An 18,962-nucleotide genomic window follows, 5' to 3' on the forward strand; every position below is an offset into this window, starting at 1 on the left:
GTTAAACTCCAGTCCTTTAATCTCTGGTCCAATTTGTCCTGCAGCCGCGGAGGAACGACCTAGTGAATACCTACAAGCCCCGGCCCCTGGGGCCCCGCCCACAGGGCTGAACTTCTCCGCACGTGCTCACCCGGTTCCTTCTGGACCCGCCTCCTTGGAAAGACTCATTGTTGATGCGGGGTATTCGAGCAGTCTCAGGGTGTTCTGAGCTAGGAAAACTTAAGAGTTGAGAGAAGATCATCAACTAAATACTTATAACATAATGGGAAAACCAGTTTTACAAGCATCTGTGATATCAACAGCCCTTGGCTTTTCATTTTCAGAACTGCTTCCTTCCCGACTCCCCTTCAGTTGGTAGAGACCCTCGCGGCCGGCCTCGTTGGGCGGACTCCAATTCCCAGTGTGCCTCGCGGAGTCGTGCGTGGCAGCGGCGCGTGACGTCAGCGGAGGGAGCTGGCCAGTGCTGAGGGGGCGCGGCGCGGAGGGGCGCGGAGCCCGGCGTTTCGGGGCCCAGTGAGCGCGGCGTCCGGGAGCCCGCCGGCTCCTGACAGCCCCCTCCCCCCGGCGGGCGAGGACGACGACGACAACGACGAGGGCGCGGGTCATGGCGGAGCAGCAGACCTAGCGCGGGCCCTGAACAAGCACCGCATGGAGCGGGACGAACGGCCGCCTAGCGGAGGGGGAGGCGGCGGGAGCTCGGCGGGGTTCCTGGAGCCGCCTGCCGCGCTCCCTCCGCCGCCGCGCAACGGTGGGTGAGGGGCCTGGCCGAGCCCGGAGACCGGCCTCTTGTCCCTGACCCTCCACTTTCCCCTCTGCCGACTCTCGCTCTGGGGAGCCGCGATGGCTCCCTTAGCGTGGACTTCATCCCGAGGCTCACGCCTAGCCTCGCGGGGTTCCCTCGCGGCATGCTCTCGCTCTCCCCGCTGCCTTCAGCGCGGACCCTCCCCCTGCCCGGTCCGATCGCCACCAAGCTTCACTGTCCTCTCCCTCCCTCTCCCCACGCCACTAGCCTCCCCTCCCCCCCCGACCCCTCAGCGCTGGCCCGTCCTCCTCCCCTTCGGCTCCCCTCCGCTCGGGTCGCACTGCCCACGAGTGGCCCTCTCTCTGTCTCCCTCCACCGCTGGGTTCCCCTCCCAGGTCCCTGCTGGCCCTGAGCACCGGGCGCCACACCTCTCCTATTTAGAGCCTTTTGCTTCTCTGCAACCCCGTAGTTACTCTCCCCCCACCCCCACTCTCTCTAACCCCGTCCTGAGATCCTGTGTGCGCGGACCCTGGTTCCTTAAGTCCATCCCTCTTGGGATTTTGGGGGTGCTTGCCCCGACTCCAGGTCTCCTCTTGCCACACACTCCGCTCCCTTCCTACCTCCGCCCCTGCTCAGGCCCCCTCTCCTAGGCGACGATTTTCTCTATGCTCAGGTCTGCAGCCTGATCCTCCGGGGCTCGGGACACCTGCCTCTTCCAGGTCCTCAACTTGCCGGGCCTGGTTCTCCTCTTTGCCGTTTCCCAATTCCGGACCTCGGGAGCTGAGAATTCCTTACCTGGCCAGGCCCGTCCTGCGGGCCGCTCGCTCCCCCAGCCCCCTCGTCCGTGGTTCCTCGGGGCGTGTTCGCCCTCCTCCTTCCCGCTCCCTCCCCCCGCAGGGTGTTTTATTTGTATCTGTTTGATATTTTCCCCCTCGGTGTTTGCTGCGGAATGTTTTTATTGGTAACGTGTAAGGAGCTTTTGTGAGGTCGTAAAAGGTGAACTTTTGAACTTGGAAAGCGCCCTGGAGCAATTAGTGCAGGCGATAGCCCCGGGAGGCCTGCATTACAAAGGGTGCTCGTAGGGGCTGGCAAACGCTCCGGCAGCAAACCCGATTTATTTATTTATTTGCCCTGTCTTCCACCTTTCACATCTCCTCATTTCCGAATAAAGGGCAGGCTCTGCGAGATCCTTGCCTCCTCCCCTCTCTGCGCCATAAACTCGCAGTTCTCTGCAAGATATAGGACCGAGCGGTGTCTAACAAGTAACAGATTTCAAATTGAATGCAAACACCCGGGACAGTTAGGAGGCACTAAAAATTAATTGCTTTAGCAAGAAGTTTCTCAATCAGGACAGTGACCTGGCAGGTGTGAGGAACGTAACCTGAAAGTAAGGTCTCTAAGACGCATTGAATTGAGCTACAGAGGGGAGAATCTCAAGTTGGCTTCTTAAGTTTGTTAATTCATCAAACATTTATTGTTGATTCACTAGATCAGTTTTTAAAAATTGTTTTAGAAAAGGGCCTGGTGGGCTGGAGAGTTAGCTTAGCGGTTAAGCGCTTGCCTGTGAAGCATAAGGACCCCGGTTCGAGGCTCAACTCCCCAGGACCCACGTTAGCCAGATGCACAAGGGGGCGCACGCATCTGGAGTTCATTTGCAGTGGCTGGAGGCCCAGGCGCCCCCATTCTCTCTCTCTCTCCCTCTTTCTGTCTTTGTCACTGTCAAATAAATAAAAATAAACCACAAAAAAAGAAAAGAAAAGAAAAGAAAAGAAAAGGGCCTGGTTAACCTGATGTTGATGATCAAATAGTGGTATGTTTTTGGATCTCTTGTACTGTTTTAAAGATATGTAAGATGCTCTCTGGCTAAGAGGCTAGCCCTACTGCGAGCTGTCTTTGGAGACTGATTTTCGGATGTGAACATGTTTGAGATCAGTAACATCTCATGTCACAAAAGAAAAGGCAGGAATCTAGTTGGAGTAGAAGGAAGCTTTTGTCTTAAAAAAATAGTTTGTATGGTGGCTTGGTATTAATTTGTGAAGTTTGTAATTCCTAATTTAAAATTTGCTATGCAAAGTTTAAAATCAAGCTATTGTTTTATATCCTTATTAATATATTTTCACATTTCCTTCCCATGCGCAGGTAGTTCTGTACCCACCTGTGCATGCAGATGATGTAGTTGACAGACTTTATTACAGGCATCACTCATTCTACTTGAGGACATTATTGTAAGGGAAACCAAAGAACAATGCATTTGTTATTAATTATTAATTAGTACGTTTTGAAGAACTGAGTAGCAATTTTAACTCTTAATCAGATTTCTTTATAATAGTATCCTTTCCTCAAGTGATCGGAACCATTTAAACTGAATCTTCCAGAGCAATCCATTTAGGCTGAGGTGTCTTTAATATTTTATATCAGCTCTAGTTAGTGATACTGTTTTCTTTTTTGCTGAAAGCACAGTTTTAAGCTTAATGGGCTTAAAAATCATTAGGTTCTTGTGGGATCTCTTTTTCTGTGCAGAAATTAGCATTCTATATGCTTTACAGCTTATGTTTATTAGTATTAAAGAACTTAACACACTCACAGAATTGCCACAATATAATATAAACTTTGTAACGTTTTTTGCTTCCTAGTCAGTATTTTTCACTAAAGATAAACTGTTCAATTTCTGAGCAGGAAAAAAAAAGTATCCCTAATTTTCCAACCTGGTGATATTTTCATTTTGCATGAAATATTTGCAAGAGATAGCTATCTAGATAGGCAGTCTTTGGTTTCTGTCATGAAGAAATAAAAGTGGAGATGGAATTTTAGAAATGTTTTCCTGCAGGAAAGGCCATTGATGCTGAATTTACAGTCCTTCAAATGTTTTTTATGATTCCATCAGAACAGAGTTGCTAGCCTTTTGATGCACCATCACCCTTCCAGGAATTCCCTGTGCTGACTCTGCTATTTTCAGTTGTTGCTTGTAGATTTTCATAACAAACATGAACTCATTTAGTCGGAATAGAGGATTGCTCCCTTTTGGGATTTCAAAGGAAGATGAATGACTTGAGGAAGCATTTGCTGAGTATTGCATTTGTTCATTTTATTTTAAGAGAGGGTGATTTTGTTCGATATAACAGGAGGGCATAGATTAGATTTTTTTAATACTTAAGGCAAAAGAATGTTATATCCCATTTCAAATAATTAAAAGCATATTTCATGTAATTAAACATTGAAAGAAATAAGTTTACTAAATAACGTTATGTATTTTTTCCTTTATGACCATACCAACCAAATGTTTATAACTGGAAATAAATTAGCAAGTGTTTTACATGACAGTTTAACTTTTTAGTTGTGGCTTAATTGTGAGTTAACTCAGAATTTTGTACTTTCGTTTAAAAACAACTACACCGTAGTACTGTTTCAGGCATTCAGCGCACAGGACTTCTCTCTTTTTTCTTTCCTTTCTTAGTAGGTTCTATGACCTCCAAAGAACGCTGAAATGACAATGAACAGATCCATTGGTAATTTTGGGTAGCTGAGGTGTTAAGGACTACATTTTCAGTCTGTGATTCACCAAATTCTGAGTACTTCTGATTCATGTAATTAGAATGCTTCATAATCTATCATTCTGAATTTTGAAGCAAAAAGTTATATGCTCATGCCTTTTAAGCATATGTACAAGCATTAGAAAGGAAATGATTTTTTTTAAATGCCAACAAATTTCCAAAACTGTGCTCATTACTTTGATATTTTATTCATAATTTCTTGACTTTTCATTTCCCCCCTTTGATCCTGGAGAAAGGTAGGAAATAGACTTTAGATTAAAATACATAATTTTATGATAGGTGGATTTCACTTACTTATTTTTTTTTGGTTTGTCAAGGTAGGGTCTCACTCTGGTCCAGGCTGCCCTGGAATTAACTATAGTCTCAGTGTGGCCTCGAACTCATGGCGATTCTCCTACCTCTGCCTCCCAAGTGCTGGGATTAAAGGCATGTGACACCACGCCTGGTTTATAAAATTTATTTATTTTTTAAAAATATTTTTTATTTTTTTATTTATGAGAGAGAGGGAGAAAGACAACGAACCAGGGCCCCTAGCCACTGCAAACAAACTCCAGGAATCTGGTTTATGTGGGTCCTGGAGAGTTGAACCAGGATCCTTAGGCTTTGCAGGCAAATGCCTTAACCACTAAGCCATTTTCTTAGCCCATAAAATTTGTTTTTTAATTAGATAAACAAAATATTTTGTATGTAAACCAGACTGTAGTAAGCTTGTGTCTGAAGAAGGGTCAAAATCAGAAAAATCAAAGGTCTAAGTGAACAGATAAACAGACTTCCACTTTCAAAAAGAATAGCTGTCCCTGAATTGTTTTAAGTAGAAGGTAGCTAATATGTCCACATAGGCAGTGACTTTGCAGTACTTTAAAAGTATGTCTGAGATGGACAAGTTGTGAGGGAAAATATTCTCTTTCAAACTTTTGTATTCTTAAGGTCAAGTAAAAATCTTTATTTTAAAAAGATTTTCCTGGCTTAAGTATTTCTTAAACAATATAGATGCCTTTGATAACTAGGATTCAGAGATACCAGAATTAATAAAAGTGGGCAAGAGAGGACTTGGCTAAACCAGGTCATTTTTGTTTTGATAGATATTTTTAGAGCTAAAGTTTCAGATTCATCTGAGCTTAATCTTAAAAAAAAAAAATGTCTGGAGGTAACTTTGGTATACATTGTTCCTCCTAGAGTTAAGCTTAGTCTTCTTTTGTGTGTGTGTGTGTGTGTGTGTGTGTGTGTGTGTGTGTGTGTGTGTGGTGTTTTCTAATAGAGTTTCGTGTAAAATTTAAGTTATGGAAAATTTAGGAAAAAAGAAATACCCAAAACGTTCACAACACTGAGATGTCCATTGTTGCTTAAAAACTATAGAATCCTTTATTTCAATAAAACGTTTCTTATTTACTTTGTTCTTCATTTATTATGACCCACTGTTAAATAATAGATTTCTAACTGCCTCTAAAGAAAACATTTTTTTTCCAATAAAACGTTTTTGTTTATAGGTTACAATTATTAAAATGAGAATATAGTAAGATATCCAGTAGTTACTATAAACAGTTTGGGAGACTATCCAAGATTTCTTCAGCTGGCTGCTAGGGAGCTGAATTGCCCCAGCTGCATGGAATCTTTTGATCCCCAAGCTACTGTGATGCTTGTCATTTGAGAAAGTAAAATGAGAAAATAAGCTGGGAAAATAGCCTTCTTTGAGTTTAAAATTATAGAAATAATTGAGTCTTCAAATTTTAATTTTGATGGAAGCAAGATTGCTTGCTAAGTTATTATATCTAAGGGGAAAAAACCTGGATTTCCTTAAAAATAAATTTCTAATAACTTTTTGTTTTAACATTTTCAAAAGCTAGCCCTTGGGCAATGGAAACATTTTCAGTTCAAGGTAGTATGTGCTTTTTCTTTCAGCATTATCTAATCTCAAATTGAGAATTAGAAATCTGTATGTTTCATACAAGTAAGTATTATAATTTTGTTACATAAAGAATTTTTAGCAGCATGTGGTGGCGCATGCTTTCAATCCCAGCACCCTGGAGGCGGAGATAGGAGGATTACTGTGAGTTGGATGCTACCCTGAGACTACATAGTGAATTCCAGGTCGGCCTGGACTACAGTTTGAGACCCTGCCTTGAAAAACAAAAAACAACAACAACAACAAAAAGAACCATGGAGATTGCTTAATGGTTAAGGTGCTTGCCTTCAAGGCCAAAGGACCCAGGTTCAGTTCCCCAGGATCCATGTAAGCCAGCTGCACAAGGTGGCACATGCATCTAGAGTTCATTTGCAGTGGCTGGATGCCCTGGCACACCTATTTAAAGACCTTAAAAAAAAAAAAAAGAACTAACTTTTAAAAGTATCTTTATGATGATGTCTCTTCATTCAGATGATGCAGTCTCATCCTCATTTCAGACTCGCCCTTCATTTTGGTTTGCATGAGAAGCTAGCTATTCATGCATGAACCACAGATGGTAGCAGGAGTATATTTTTCTATTTTCTGGGCTGGGTCTTGCTTTTAAGTTGGTGTCAATTCTATGGGCATTGTTGATAAGTCAGCTGGCAGGTGTAATGTTTCCAAAATCAATTCCCTAGGTAACAACATGTAACCTATTCTGGAAAACAGATCCAAGCATTTGATTTTTGAAGAGATACTCTGTGGGTGGTTTGAGCCAGATTAGTGACTTTCTTATTGTCAAGATGAGATATTATTAAAAATAATTTGATAGCAGTAATTGAAGGAATTGTTAGAATAATAAGCTATAGCACATTGGAACTGTGGTTGTAGTGTGTTAGTGAAAAATATGCCTAACATACTTGCTTGAACAACTATTTGCATTTGAAGTAATTTATGATTCATTAAATATGTTCAAGGATAATAGAGAATTACACAACTGAATTCCTAATGTGGAATTCCTCTGCTTTTTATTTTTAACTCCTTTCATTTTATAGAACCATGGAATTTTAGACGTGTCATAAAAGCATTTCAGAGGTCCATGGCTGGATTTTGCCTGTTTTTCCAGTCCTTGGTTGTAGTGCCAAAATTTCTGTTATTTTTTTCTTCTAAATGATTACTTGGATAAGGAGAAGATTAAACTTCCTGTGATATTTTTTACTGTGATTGACATAATCTGTTCAGATTGATAAAACATTTCAATAATAGATCTATTTTAAAGCAAAGAATAGGGCTGGAGAGATGGCTTAGTGGTTAAGCGCTTGCCTGTGAAGCCTAAGGACCCCGGTTTGAGGCTCGATTTCCCCAGGACCCACGTTAGCCAGATGCACAAGGGGGCGCAGGTGTCTGGAAATCGTTTGCAGTGGCTGGAAGCCCTGGTGCACCCATTCTCTCTCTCTCTCCTCTCTGCCTCTTTCTCTCTGTGTCTGTCGCTCTCAAATAAATAAATAAAAAACAAAGACAAAAAAAATTTAAAGCAAAGAATAGGTTCATTCAGTGATGGGAACTAGCTTCATTGCATCTAGTTTTCAATTAAAAACTCAATTCTTCTTAATCCATATATTCATTTCAAGCTATATCACCTCAGGAAAATTAAAAATTGAGTTTGATCATTTTTTATTTTTCTTTTCAGTTTGACTAGTTTTGATAATTAAAAAAAAATTATTTATCTATTTTATTTATTTGAGATGGTGGTGGGGGAGAGAATGAGTATACCAGGGCCTCCAGCCATTGCAAATGAACTCCAGATGCATGTGCCACCTTGTGCATCTAGCTTATGTGGGACCTGGAGGATCAAACCTGTGTCCTTAGGCTTCACAGGCATATGCTTTAACCATTAAGCCATCTCTATAGCCCGATAATTCTTTATTTTATTTTTCTGAGGTAGGGTCTCACTCTAGCCCAGGCTGACCTGGAATTCACTATGTAGTGTTAGGGTGGCCTCAAACTCATGGTGATCCTCCTACCTCTGCTTCCTGAGTGCTGGATGCCAGGCTACTTTTCATAATTGTTTATGCTCTAATGGGTAAGGTATAATTTTTTGGATATTATATATGTATATATATGTGTATATGCACACACACACATATGTATATACAGATAGTTTTCTCTCTGCAAAGTATTAAAAAATTGATCAACCTTCAATCTATAAGAAAAATACCTACTTTATATGATAGAAAATTCTCTCCTCCAAGTTTACACTGATTTACATCCTAGGCTTTCCCTAAAATGTACAATATGAGGCAACATCTTAACTATAGTGTAGACTGTGGGAGGTATAATTTTTTTAAACCCTAGTTCACTCTAATTGATGTAATTTAAATTTTCCATCATAAAAGAATAAAGGACAGGGTACTACTGTGAAGCTTTATTAGACTTCTTTTTTCCTTTTTCATCCCTGGCATTTTAAAATTATAAACAAATGATGAGGTTACAGTAATGAAGCATTCATCAGCTGGATTGTGTTTCCTGTCTTCTTTTTTTGATCATTCATTACTAAATTGGTTCAGACTTAATCTCTTCCCCTCATTGAGTCCTTAAATTTATTTCGTGTTGGTTTTCAAAATATACTCTTTGAACCTCTGAGGGTTGCTTTCAAGGTCAAAATTCTTTTCATTACAATACTAAGACATCATTTGCCATTTTCATTCTGTTGACATTTGCACTGACTTTGTAAAAACAATAGTTGATAAAAATTGCTGGCACCTTTAGCAGAAATTAAAGTCACCAGACAGTGTAGTAGTCATTGTATTCTTCACATCCATGTATTTGTACTTAAAAAAGAAAAGCCATTTTCACTTAAGAATGTCCTTGAAGAAGCAGTGGAAATGATTACTTGTATTTAATCTCAACAGAATACATGTGTTTTTTTATATGTAATGAAATGGCAGGTTATACACAAGCATTTCTGGTTCATAGTAAAATAGGTTGTTGGAAAGGAAACACTTCTGTGAGCATATTGTGAGCTGAACTAACTAGCTGCTCCCACTGCCCCCCCCCCCCTTCATGAAACATCATTTTTTACTTGAAAGAATGACATACTGTGGTTTAAGCTCTGGGTATTTGGCTGATCGTGTTTCTCCTAAAACATAGTGAGCTTGTCATATCAAGATAAGCTAACAGTATTTGTTGCATGACTAATTTCTGAGCTTTCAAGTAACAGGATTTTTGAAATCTTTTACCTTGCTACTAGGAGCTTGGCAGCATCCCAGTACTTATAGCCTTTTTTTTAAATGGTAGATGATGATTTTGAAAAACGTGACTTTTGGTCTGGAGAGATTGCTCAGCTGTTGCAGGCACTTGATTCCCCAGCACCCATTTAAAGCCAGATACACAAGCCACATATGCATATGAAGTTGTTTTGCAGTGGAAAGAGTTCCTGGTGTGCCCAGTATCTATCTCAAATAAGAATACTTTTAAAAATTTAAGAAAAGAGAATACTTAAAAAAATTTTTAAAAGCAGAAAAAGTGACTTTTGATAGCTATAATGAACTGCATTTATCATTTAGAACATCTGCTCAACCCACTGATGCATTATTTTCCAAAAGCTATATAGGTATACTATTTCAAAATGCCACATGACTGGGCATGGTAGTGCATGCTTGTAGTTGCAGAATTTAGGAGTATTTTGAATTGTGAGTTTTAGGCTACATAGTTAGATCCTGTCATAGTGGGGGGGAAAATCCTACCTGGACCAAAGATCTGGTCAAAATTTTAATGTAGAAGAGTATACATAATTCATAGATCTTTGTGTTTTCTTTTATTTATCTTTTGCATGCTAGAAATTGAAATTAGGGCACTCAGGCGTGGTGGTGCAGGCCTTTAATACCAGCATTTAGGAGGCAGAGGTGGGAGGATTGCTGTGGGCTCAAGGCCAGCCTGGACAACAGTGGGTTTCAGGTCAGCCTGGGCTAAAGTAAGACCCCAACTTGAAGATAAAAATGAAGAAGAAAAAAGAAGTTCAGGCACTCTACAACCGAACTCTATTCTAGCCCAGTGTTAAGGTTTTAGACCCTACTAAAACTGACTTTTTTTTTGAGGTAGGATCTCACTCTAGCCTTGGTTGACCTGGAATTCTCTATGTAGTCTCAGGGTGGCTTTGAACTTAAGGTGATCCTCCTATCTTTGCCTTCCAAGTACTGGGATTAAAGGCATGCCCCACCATACCTGGCTTAAACTGACTGTTTAAGCAACTACTATTTACTAAATGTTGGCAGGCTATCAATGAAAAACACAATTACTTTTAAAAAGCAAGTATTCCATTTCCAGTTATAAATCTGAGGAGAGATTTTCTGCCTGTACTTTAGCTCTCTCCCCCAGTATGTATCACAACATAATCTGGCTGCTACAATTAAGCCAGGTATGAAGAGATTTACAAAAATGTAACATGGTTCATTCTTCTAATTTTATATTTTATTTGAAGAGATTACTTGTTAATATATAACATGTAACGGGTTATTACTTTGAAATGAATACTTCAAGAATTTTTTTTAAATAGAGCACATTTATTAACAGTAGGAAAACTTGTAAGTTTATAGTAACAGTGTATTAAATCTTACATATAAATACAACCAAGAAAGCATTAGCCAGCCGCTACCAGCCAGCTGGAGGTCGGGTCTTCTAGTTACTGCTTACCTGAATACTTCAAGAATTTTAGTTTTATTTTTTTAATATGGTAAGTATTGAGCTCACATAATTACCTCCTAGGTCTTTGGGGTCTTCAACAGTTTTCCAGAATTTAAAAGGAGTTGTTTCTTATTCCCCCCATTTTTTGAGGTAGGGTCTCTCTCTAGCTCAGGCTGACCTGCATCTCATTCTGTAGTCTCAGGGTAGCCTCAATCACAGTGATCCTCCTACCTCTGCCTCCTAAATGCTGGGATTAAAGGCATGCACCACCACTCCTGGCTTAAAAGGAGTTCTTCTTTTAAAAAATTATTTTTATTTTTATTTAATTGTTAGAGAGAGAGGGAGGGAGGGTGGGAGGATGGGTGTGCCAGGTCCTCCAGCCACTGCAAACGAACTCCAGACACATGTGCCTTCTTGTGCATCTGGCTTACGTGGGTCCTGGGGAATCCAACCTGTGTCCTTTGGCTTTGTAGGCAAACACCTTAACTGCTAAATCATCTCTGCAGCCCTAAAAGGAGTTCTTAAGAGTGCTCAGACCAATATATGGGATACCCCATGAATACATTTAGTGTATAAAAAAATGATGATTTCACCAGATCTTATCAGATACTATTCCCAGTACTAGGTTATTCTTCCTTTTTTTTTTTCTTTCTTTTTTCTTTTTGAGACAGACGCTTGCTATATATAATTTAGGTTGGCCTCAAACACTATTTTCCTGCTATAGTTTCCTGAGTGATGGGATTACAGGGAAGGGCTACCACCATGCCTGGTCTGAATATTCCTGTCTCTTTTCCCCCTTCTATTATGGAGCTACCTTTTTCTGGAAAATCATTTTTTCTTTGTTTGAGACTAAATGAAGTGTATCATAGTTATAGTCTAGGGATCTTTCCCTATCTGCTACATGAAACCTGATGCTTTGTGAGCAGTTTTCCAATAGTACCATTTTCTGGACCAATACTAGAACTATGCAAAAAACTCAAGATTGCTGCAAAAATAGTGAAATAGCCCCACAGTGAACACTAATAACCCACTGAGGAGGGCCCTCAGGGAAATGGGGATGGGGGAGAGGAAATATAAGACTACAACCTATATAAATAAAAAGAAATAAAGCTGGGTGTGGTGGCACACACCTTTAATTCTAGTACTCAGGAGGGAGGCAGAGGTAAGAGGATTGCTGTGAGTTCGTGGCCACCCTGAGAATACAGAGTGAATTCCAGGTTAGCCTGGGCTAGAGTGAGACACTACCTTGAAAAAACAAAACAAACGGACAATAAATAAATGAAAAATAATTAAATAGTTAATAAAAAATCTTTTTGTAAAAAAAAGTATTATAAAAAGAATTATTGCCTTTATTTTCAAACAGAGAAAAGGAGAATAAATGGGAACACCGGGGCCTCTTGCCACTGAGAACACACTCCAGACACATGTGCCACATTGTGCATCTGACTTTATGTGGGTTCTGGGGATTTGAATCCAGGCCATTGCAAGGGAAAGCCTTTAGTTGCTGAGTCATCTCTCCAGCCCCAAATCCTGTGTTTTAAGCTTTCATTAAAAAAAAAAAAAAAAGTTTGCTTTCCTTAGTCTTTTTAATGTTGTGATTTGGGCAGTGCCATCTTGTAGATTGGCTTGCTTTCAACCTGGTTTTCACTGAGGTGGTAATGAAGTCTGCATAGGAGAAGCATCTCCTCTTTTAGCCTAAGAATACCCTTGCTTAGTGTGAGTAACATTTTACTGTCAGTGAATTACTATGTTGTTAGAGAGTTAGGAATTTACTCCTTAGGGTAGTTGCTAGCTTGAACTCCTTCTCAGTTGCTGGCTTGCTGGCTGAAGAAATGTCACATAACTGTGAATAACAGAAAGGTATTACTGCATCAGAACCTAGGGTGAATTTGGGTCCCACTGAGGTTCCTTCCCAAGAGTGTGATTATCTTGATGTTCTTGAGTTTCATGTAATGCACCTTTTTAAGCAGTTTTGTGTTCTATGAGGATTGCAACTTAGTTACAAGAAAGTACAGTTTTAATTTTAATGTTTGGATTTTATGTTTCAGATGAAGTCTGTAAATGCATTCCTCATTTGAATCGAATCACTTTAGTAAGCAGAATAATTGAAGCTGCCCTGCCCCCCCCCCCATGTTGATACTGTACTCTTGAAATCTAATTTGGTATGAGACTTCCTCCTTGGCCTTTCAGTCCTTCCCCCAAGATGCCTGTTAAGCAGGATAATAAACCACCTGGGGGAAACCCCCCACTGACATCCATTTAGAGCACTTTGTGTTTTGGAAGTGTTAGTGGTAGTGTTCCCTGGAGAGTTGGGATCTGGGGTAGAAGGTATGAGGGAAAAAGCAGGGACTGAAGGGCTGAACAAAGATCAGCACTATGTACAGCTCACTAAACTTCTTTGAACTTAGTATTATTTAATAACAGTTAACTTTTTAGTTTTTTAGTTTTTGAAGTAGGGCCTCACTTTAGCTCAGGCTGACCAGGAACTCACTCTGTGTCCCCAGGCTGGTTTCTAACTCACTGTAATCATCCTACCTCAGCCTCTCTGAGTGCTGGGACTGAAGGTGTGTGCCTCCGTGCCCAGCTCTCACAACTGATGTTTGTATGGTGTTTATGCTTATAACAGAGGCCCTCAGAGAGCTCCTTCCCCCATTTCACAGTAACAGTATTTATAATTTGTTTCCTAGATATAATATCCCCATTTCTCCTATATATCCTAAAGTGACTGTTATTGGAGTTACTCAGGTGAGAGACAAGTGCCATGCATAGTGTTTACCAAAGCACACAACTAAGAATGGAAGCTTATTTTTGAGATAGCTCCGAATTAACATCTGTAGATTAAAGTCCCTAGCCTGTAGTCTTAGAGTTTCTTTTTCCTTTGCTGTTTTGCCACAGTAGGGGAAATTCTTGGTGAATCTGAGAGATGCTCAGAAAAGAAGGGCTTTGAGTATCTGAACCCTGAGCACAGGGAATTGGTATTCACAATTTTGAACAGATGAAATAGGTTGAGTCTTTTGCTTATTTCAGCCCTTCGCTGGCAGTCGGAAACAGTCTTTAAAATATAAGGGAAGAAAATGTTTTCCAACTACTTGAGAAAATTGGGGGCTGCCATGTGTTTAAGTCTAGCAGTGTGTTGAAGCTAAATCTAAGGTTTGGCCCTCATGCAACCTGGACACAGTTTCTGTTTAGGAACATGGTTTTCATTATTTAAGAGACTAGACACCCCAGATTAAGACAAGGTCACTAATAAACTCTCCTTGTTGTTTGCTTGAATTTGAGATTTGAATTTGAGAATGCAGCTTAGTTTTCAAAAAGGTGGTCTTTGTCCCTTGTACCTAGACAAAGGCTGGCTATGAAAGGTGAAAACCATCCAAGACGGTGGATATGGCCTTTGAAAGAGCTAGTTGTGCAGTTTGTAAGATTATTTTTTAGCAAAAGGAGAGGTAGTGAGAAAAACGTGGAAATGATAGGCAGCATGGATGATAGACAGATTGTGATAGCCAAGGTTGAGCAGGCTAGGACTCTGGAGGTGAGACCAACCACGTGTAAAGAGACTCAGGAAGTCAATTTTGCCTGGGTTCGTCTCTGTCTTTATGGGTGCCTCTGTAAAATGCAGTGGCTGAATTAAATGAGCCATGAAAAGATTTTCCATTTATGATGGAAACTGATAGGACAGGAAGACAAAATTTAGGAAAGCCCACCTAAACCAGTCTCCAAAGCCCAGATTCTCTAGGATGGTTTGATTTGTGATATTGCTTAATCATTTTTGCACTTAAATTTATACTCTTTCAATTTTGACTTTATCACACCTGACATGTTAATTCCTTTCTGAGCCCTCTTTATGTTTATAATTACAGTTCTAATGTTATGATGATTTATCTGAAATGTAAACTTTGAGATAAGTTAATTTATTTTTCACTTGATCTTTCTTTTCGTTTATAACTCCTTTCTGCCTCCCTCTTTTGTGAGTACCCTTTCATTCACTGAGCCAAATCCATAGTTAATTTCAGCATTTTCCACCATTATTTGTAAAGGTATTTTTATCTGCAGAAGTCATTCAGCATTGAGAAGAATCCTATCTTCTCAACATTAAATGCCCTATATTTGAGTACATGGATTCATTAAAGAAAAGTGCTAAACAGAAGTAAACTTCCTTAAATACTGCTGAAGCCCATGAAAGGGGGGAGCATGGCAGGAAAGGGGCAGGCAGTACAGTGGGGGAGGGGTAAAGTGGGGAGTGTAGCTTCAGAGCTGCAGTTGAAATATTCATCAATCATTTTACTGGCACTAGGAAACCAATCAGTCTTTTAGAGGGAAGAACTTAATCAGTCACCTAATATGGGAAAATACAATTCCCACCCTCCCATCTTTTGCTCCCTTTCATAACAGCTGATTAAATCCCCATCTATGGGATGGCTGAAATTCAGAATTAAACTGATTGTGATTGCAAGCAGTTACTAAAACTATTGTAATGAAGTTCATTTAACATTTGAAGACAAAATTTCCTGTCTGCTGTTAGTCTTTTGACTAAAATATTTCGCCATGAGTTTGCTTTTCACATAGTGTCTGTTCATTAAATTTATCCTCCAAAGGTAGTTTCTAGAGTATAGATGGGACTATTGGCTGGAGAATACCCCGTGTTTCAAGCCTTGTTTGGAAAGCTATGTTGAGTGTTTGACTATGGGGACTTATCTTGGGGAACACAGTAGGAGGACTTGCATATGAATTAAAAGCTGGAGGGATTTAGTATCTTGTATTTAGGTTTAAATAGTTGTGATTTCTGAACTTCTGAGCTTGAATTGCCTGTGGCTGTTAAATCCTTAGGCCTGAGCTCCATAAAGCTGAAAAATGTATGGTCACTGTAGAAAATAAAAGAAAAAATCACCAGTAATCATACCTCCAACATTTTCTTCTAAATTTTCTTCAAATCCTAGATTTTGGCTCATCATTTTGTGGCCAAATGACATACTCTTTTCTGCATTTTAGTTGTCTTTAAGCTATTTTCTCATGTTATCAGCATGAATTTATTTAAAACTTTTGATAGCTATATGGTAGCCCATTACCATTCATTGGTATATAGTTAAAAAAGTGCTGCCCCTGCTATCTGTACTTTTATCTTGTTGAGGGTGGTTACTTTTTAGAATTAGGTTTGTCTACTTTCTTTTGCTCTTACCAGTAATCCATTTACTTTACACAGAGATATCTTGTTTCCTAAGAAGCTTGCTGACTACTGCTGTCAGTACAAAAACAAAAACACCAACCAAAAAAAAAAAAAAAAAACAACAAACCACTACTTGATACTTAGATGGAATTGAAATATGGCAGTTTTTTTTTTTTTTCCTTTTTGGGAGATAAAGATATTTGTAACATTTATGTGTCCCCCCCCCCCCCCCCCCAGATAGGGTTTTACTCAGGCCCAGGTTGACCTGGAATTCACTATATAGTGTCAGGCTGGCTTCAAATTCATAGCGATCCTCCTACCTCTGCCTCTGCAGTTTTTTTTTTTGTTTGTTTGTTTTTTGGTTTTTCAAGGTAGGGTCTCACTCTAGCCCAGGCTGACCTGGAATTCACTATGGAGTCTCAGGGTGGCCTCCTACCCCTGCCTCCCAAGTGCTGGGATTAAAGGCATGTGCCGCTGTGCCCGGCTGCCTCTGCAGTTTTATCTATTTTTTTTTCTTTTTTGGTTTTTTGAAGTAGGGTCTCACTCTAGCCCAGGCTGACCTGGAATTCACTATGTAATCTCAGGGTGGCCTCGAACTCACGGCGATCCTCCTACCTCTGCCTCCGAAGTGCTGGGATTAAAGGCATGCACCACCACGCCCGGCAGTTTTATCTATTTTTAAAATTTATTTATGATAGAAAGAGGCAGACAGAAAATATAGGCATGCTTGGGCATATTTATGTTTTTCAATCTTTTAGATTTTGGCATTGGTTTTCTGATACATGTCTTCTCTCACACCCATGCCTGTGTTTCTTGTGTGCTCACAGTAGTGCTTGAAGACTGTTATGTTCTTTCTTCTCAGAAATGGTGAGTGCTGGCCAAAACACCAGACCCTTTTCTGGTTGCCTGTCACTATATGGAAAGGATAGAGTGATGTATGCATGTCTTTTAATTATATTCCTCAATGTCTTCCATATTTCTTGAGACCTACAACTTAAGTGTGATTGAAAATGAGGTATATGGAGAGAAAAACTAGCATTTCTTTAGAAATATGTGTATTCTGCATGGGTAACTAAGAGGCTTAGATCTGCCCAGAGTTTGATGGTGAAAGGACCTAGTTTGAAAGGCAGAATTAAAAAAAATTATATATTTTCAAGGAGAGAGAGAGAGTGCGTGCACAAGCGAGCATACCAGGGCCTCTAGCCACTGCAAATGAACTCCAGATGCATGTGCCACTTGTGCATCTGGCTTACATGGGTACTGGGGTATCAAACCCAGGCCCTTGTGCTTTCAAGTGTATTAACCACTGAGCTATCTCTCCAGCCTGAAAGGCAGAATTTTTAAATGGGATGGTTTCAGAATAGAAATAGCAGTAGTTTGGGGGCCTGGTTATCTCTATATATTTTTTTCTGTTTTTTTTTTTTTTTTTTTTTCTTTTTTCCCCAAGGCAGGGTCTCATTCTATCCATGCTGACCTGGAACTCACTCTGTACTTCCAGGCTGGCCTTGAATTCTCAGTGTTCCTACTACCTCTGCCGCCCAACTGGTGGGATTAAAGGCATTAGCCACTATGCCCCGGCCCTGGGTTAAAAGTTTTTAAAATATATATTTTTTATTAACAACTGCCATGATTGTAAACAATATCCCATGGTAATGCCCTCCCTCCCCCCACTTTCCCTTTTAAAACTCATTCTCCATCATATCCCTTCTCCCTCTCAGTCTCTTTTATTTTGATGTCATGATCTTTTCCTCCTATTATGATGGTCTTGTGTAGTAGTGTCAGACACTGTGAGGTCATGGATATCCAGGCCACTTTGTGTCTGGGTGTGGGTTAAAATTTTAATTAAAGATAAGTCATTAAAATTCAGGAGTCTTCCCTGAGGACACTCAACACCTACCAAAGCAGAGATCCAGATGCTGCTAAGAGCTCATTACTGAAGTAGACTTAAAACTCACCCACCATGGCTCAGGGAGTTTTTCAGGAGTGTGGTTAGAAAAATTATAAGAACCACAGGTTGGGACATCATACCCAGAGGCATTGCCTCCCCCATTAACTGACTGAAGCTCCCACAAAGCATAACCCATAACCCATAACCCCATGGGGAATACCAGCTACCCCACAGAGGAGGGCCTCCAAAGGAATGGGGACAGGAAGGAGAAGAAAGATGGTACCAACACGTGATATATTGATACAAAGTATGTTCTTAATAAGAAAAGAAAGGAAGGGAAAGGAAAAGAAAAGAAAAGACCATTGGGAAATGCAAATTAAAACTACTTTGAGATTCCATCTCACTCCTATCAGAATGGCTACCATCAAGAAAACAAATGACAGTACATGTTAGAGGATGCAGAAAAGGGGGAACACTTTTCCACTGTTGGTGGGAATATAATCTGGTACAGCCATTTTGGAAATCAGTGTGGGGGTTCCTAGGACAGCTAAAAATAGATTTACCATATGACCCAGCTATAGCACTCCCAGGCATATATCCTAAGGACTCTTCTCACCACCTTAGAGATACTTGCACAACCATGTTTATTGCTGCTCTATTCACAATAGCTAGGTATGGAACCAGCCTAGATGTCCCACAGATGAATGGATAAAAAAAATGGTATATTTATACAATGGAGTTCTATTCAGTAGTAAATAAAAATCAAATTATGAAAAAAAAATTCAGGAGTCTTAAACTGGGCCTAGTGGCCCACACCTTTAATCCCAGCACTCAGGAGGCAAAGGTAGGAGAATCACTGAGAGTTAAAGGCCACCCTGAGACTCCATAGTGAATTCCAGGTCAGCCTAAGCTACAGTGAGACCCTGCCTCAAAAACCAAAAAAAAAAAAAAAAAAAAAAAAAAAGGAGTCTAGGCTTGTAGATGGCTTAGTGCTGAAAGCGCTTGCCTGTGAAGCCTAAGGACACAGGTTCGATTCTCCAGGTCCTACGTATGCA

General features: G+C 40.3%; 1 protein-coding gene across 1 annotated transcript in view; it reads left to right on the top strand.

Annotated features, from left to right (window-relative positions):
• Positions 1–624: 624 nt before the first annotated feature.
• Positions 625–18,962, top strand: part of Nr6a1 (nuclear receptor subfamily 6 group A member 1) — a 300,000-nt gene continuing 281,662 nt past the window's right edge. Inside the window, exon 1 of the mRNA XM_004662796.2 lies at positions 625–748. Coding sequence (XP_004662853.2) covers positions 649–748 — 100 coding nt within the window. The 5' untranslated portion in view covers positions 625–648. The remainder of the gene's footprint in view (positions 749–18,962) is intronic.

Source organism: Jaculus jaculus, chromosome 1 (genome assembly GCF_020740685.1).
Source record: "Jaculus jaculus isolate mJacJac1 chromosome 1, mJacJac1.mat.Y.cur, whole genome shotgun sequence".
Taxonomy (NCBI): domain Eukaryota; kingdom Metazoa; phylum Chordata; class Mammalia; order Rodentia; family Dipodidae; genus Jaculus; species Jaculus jaculus.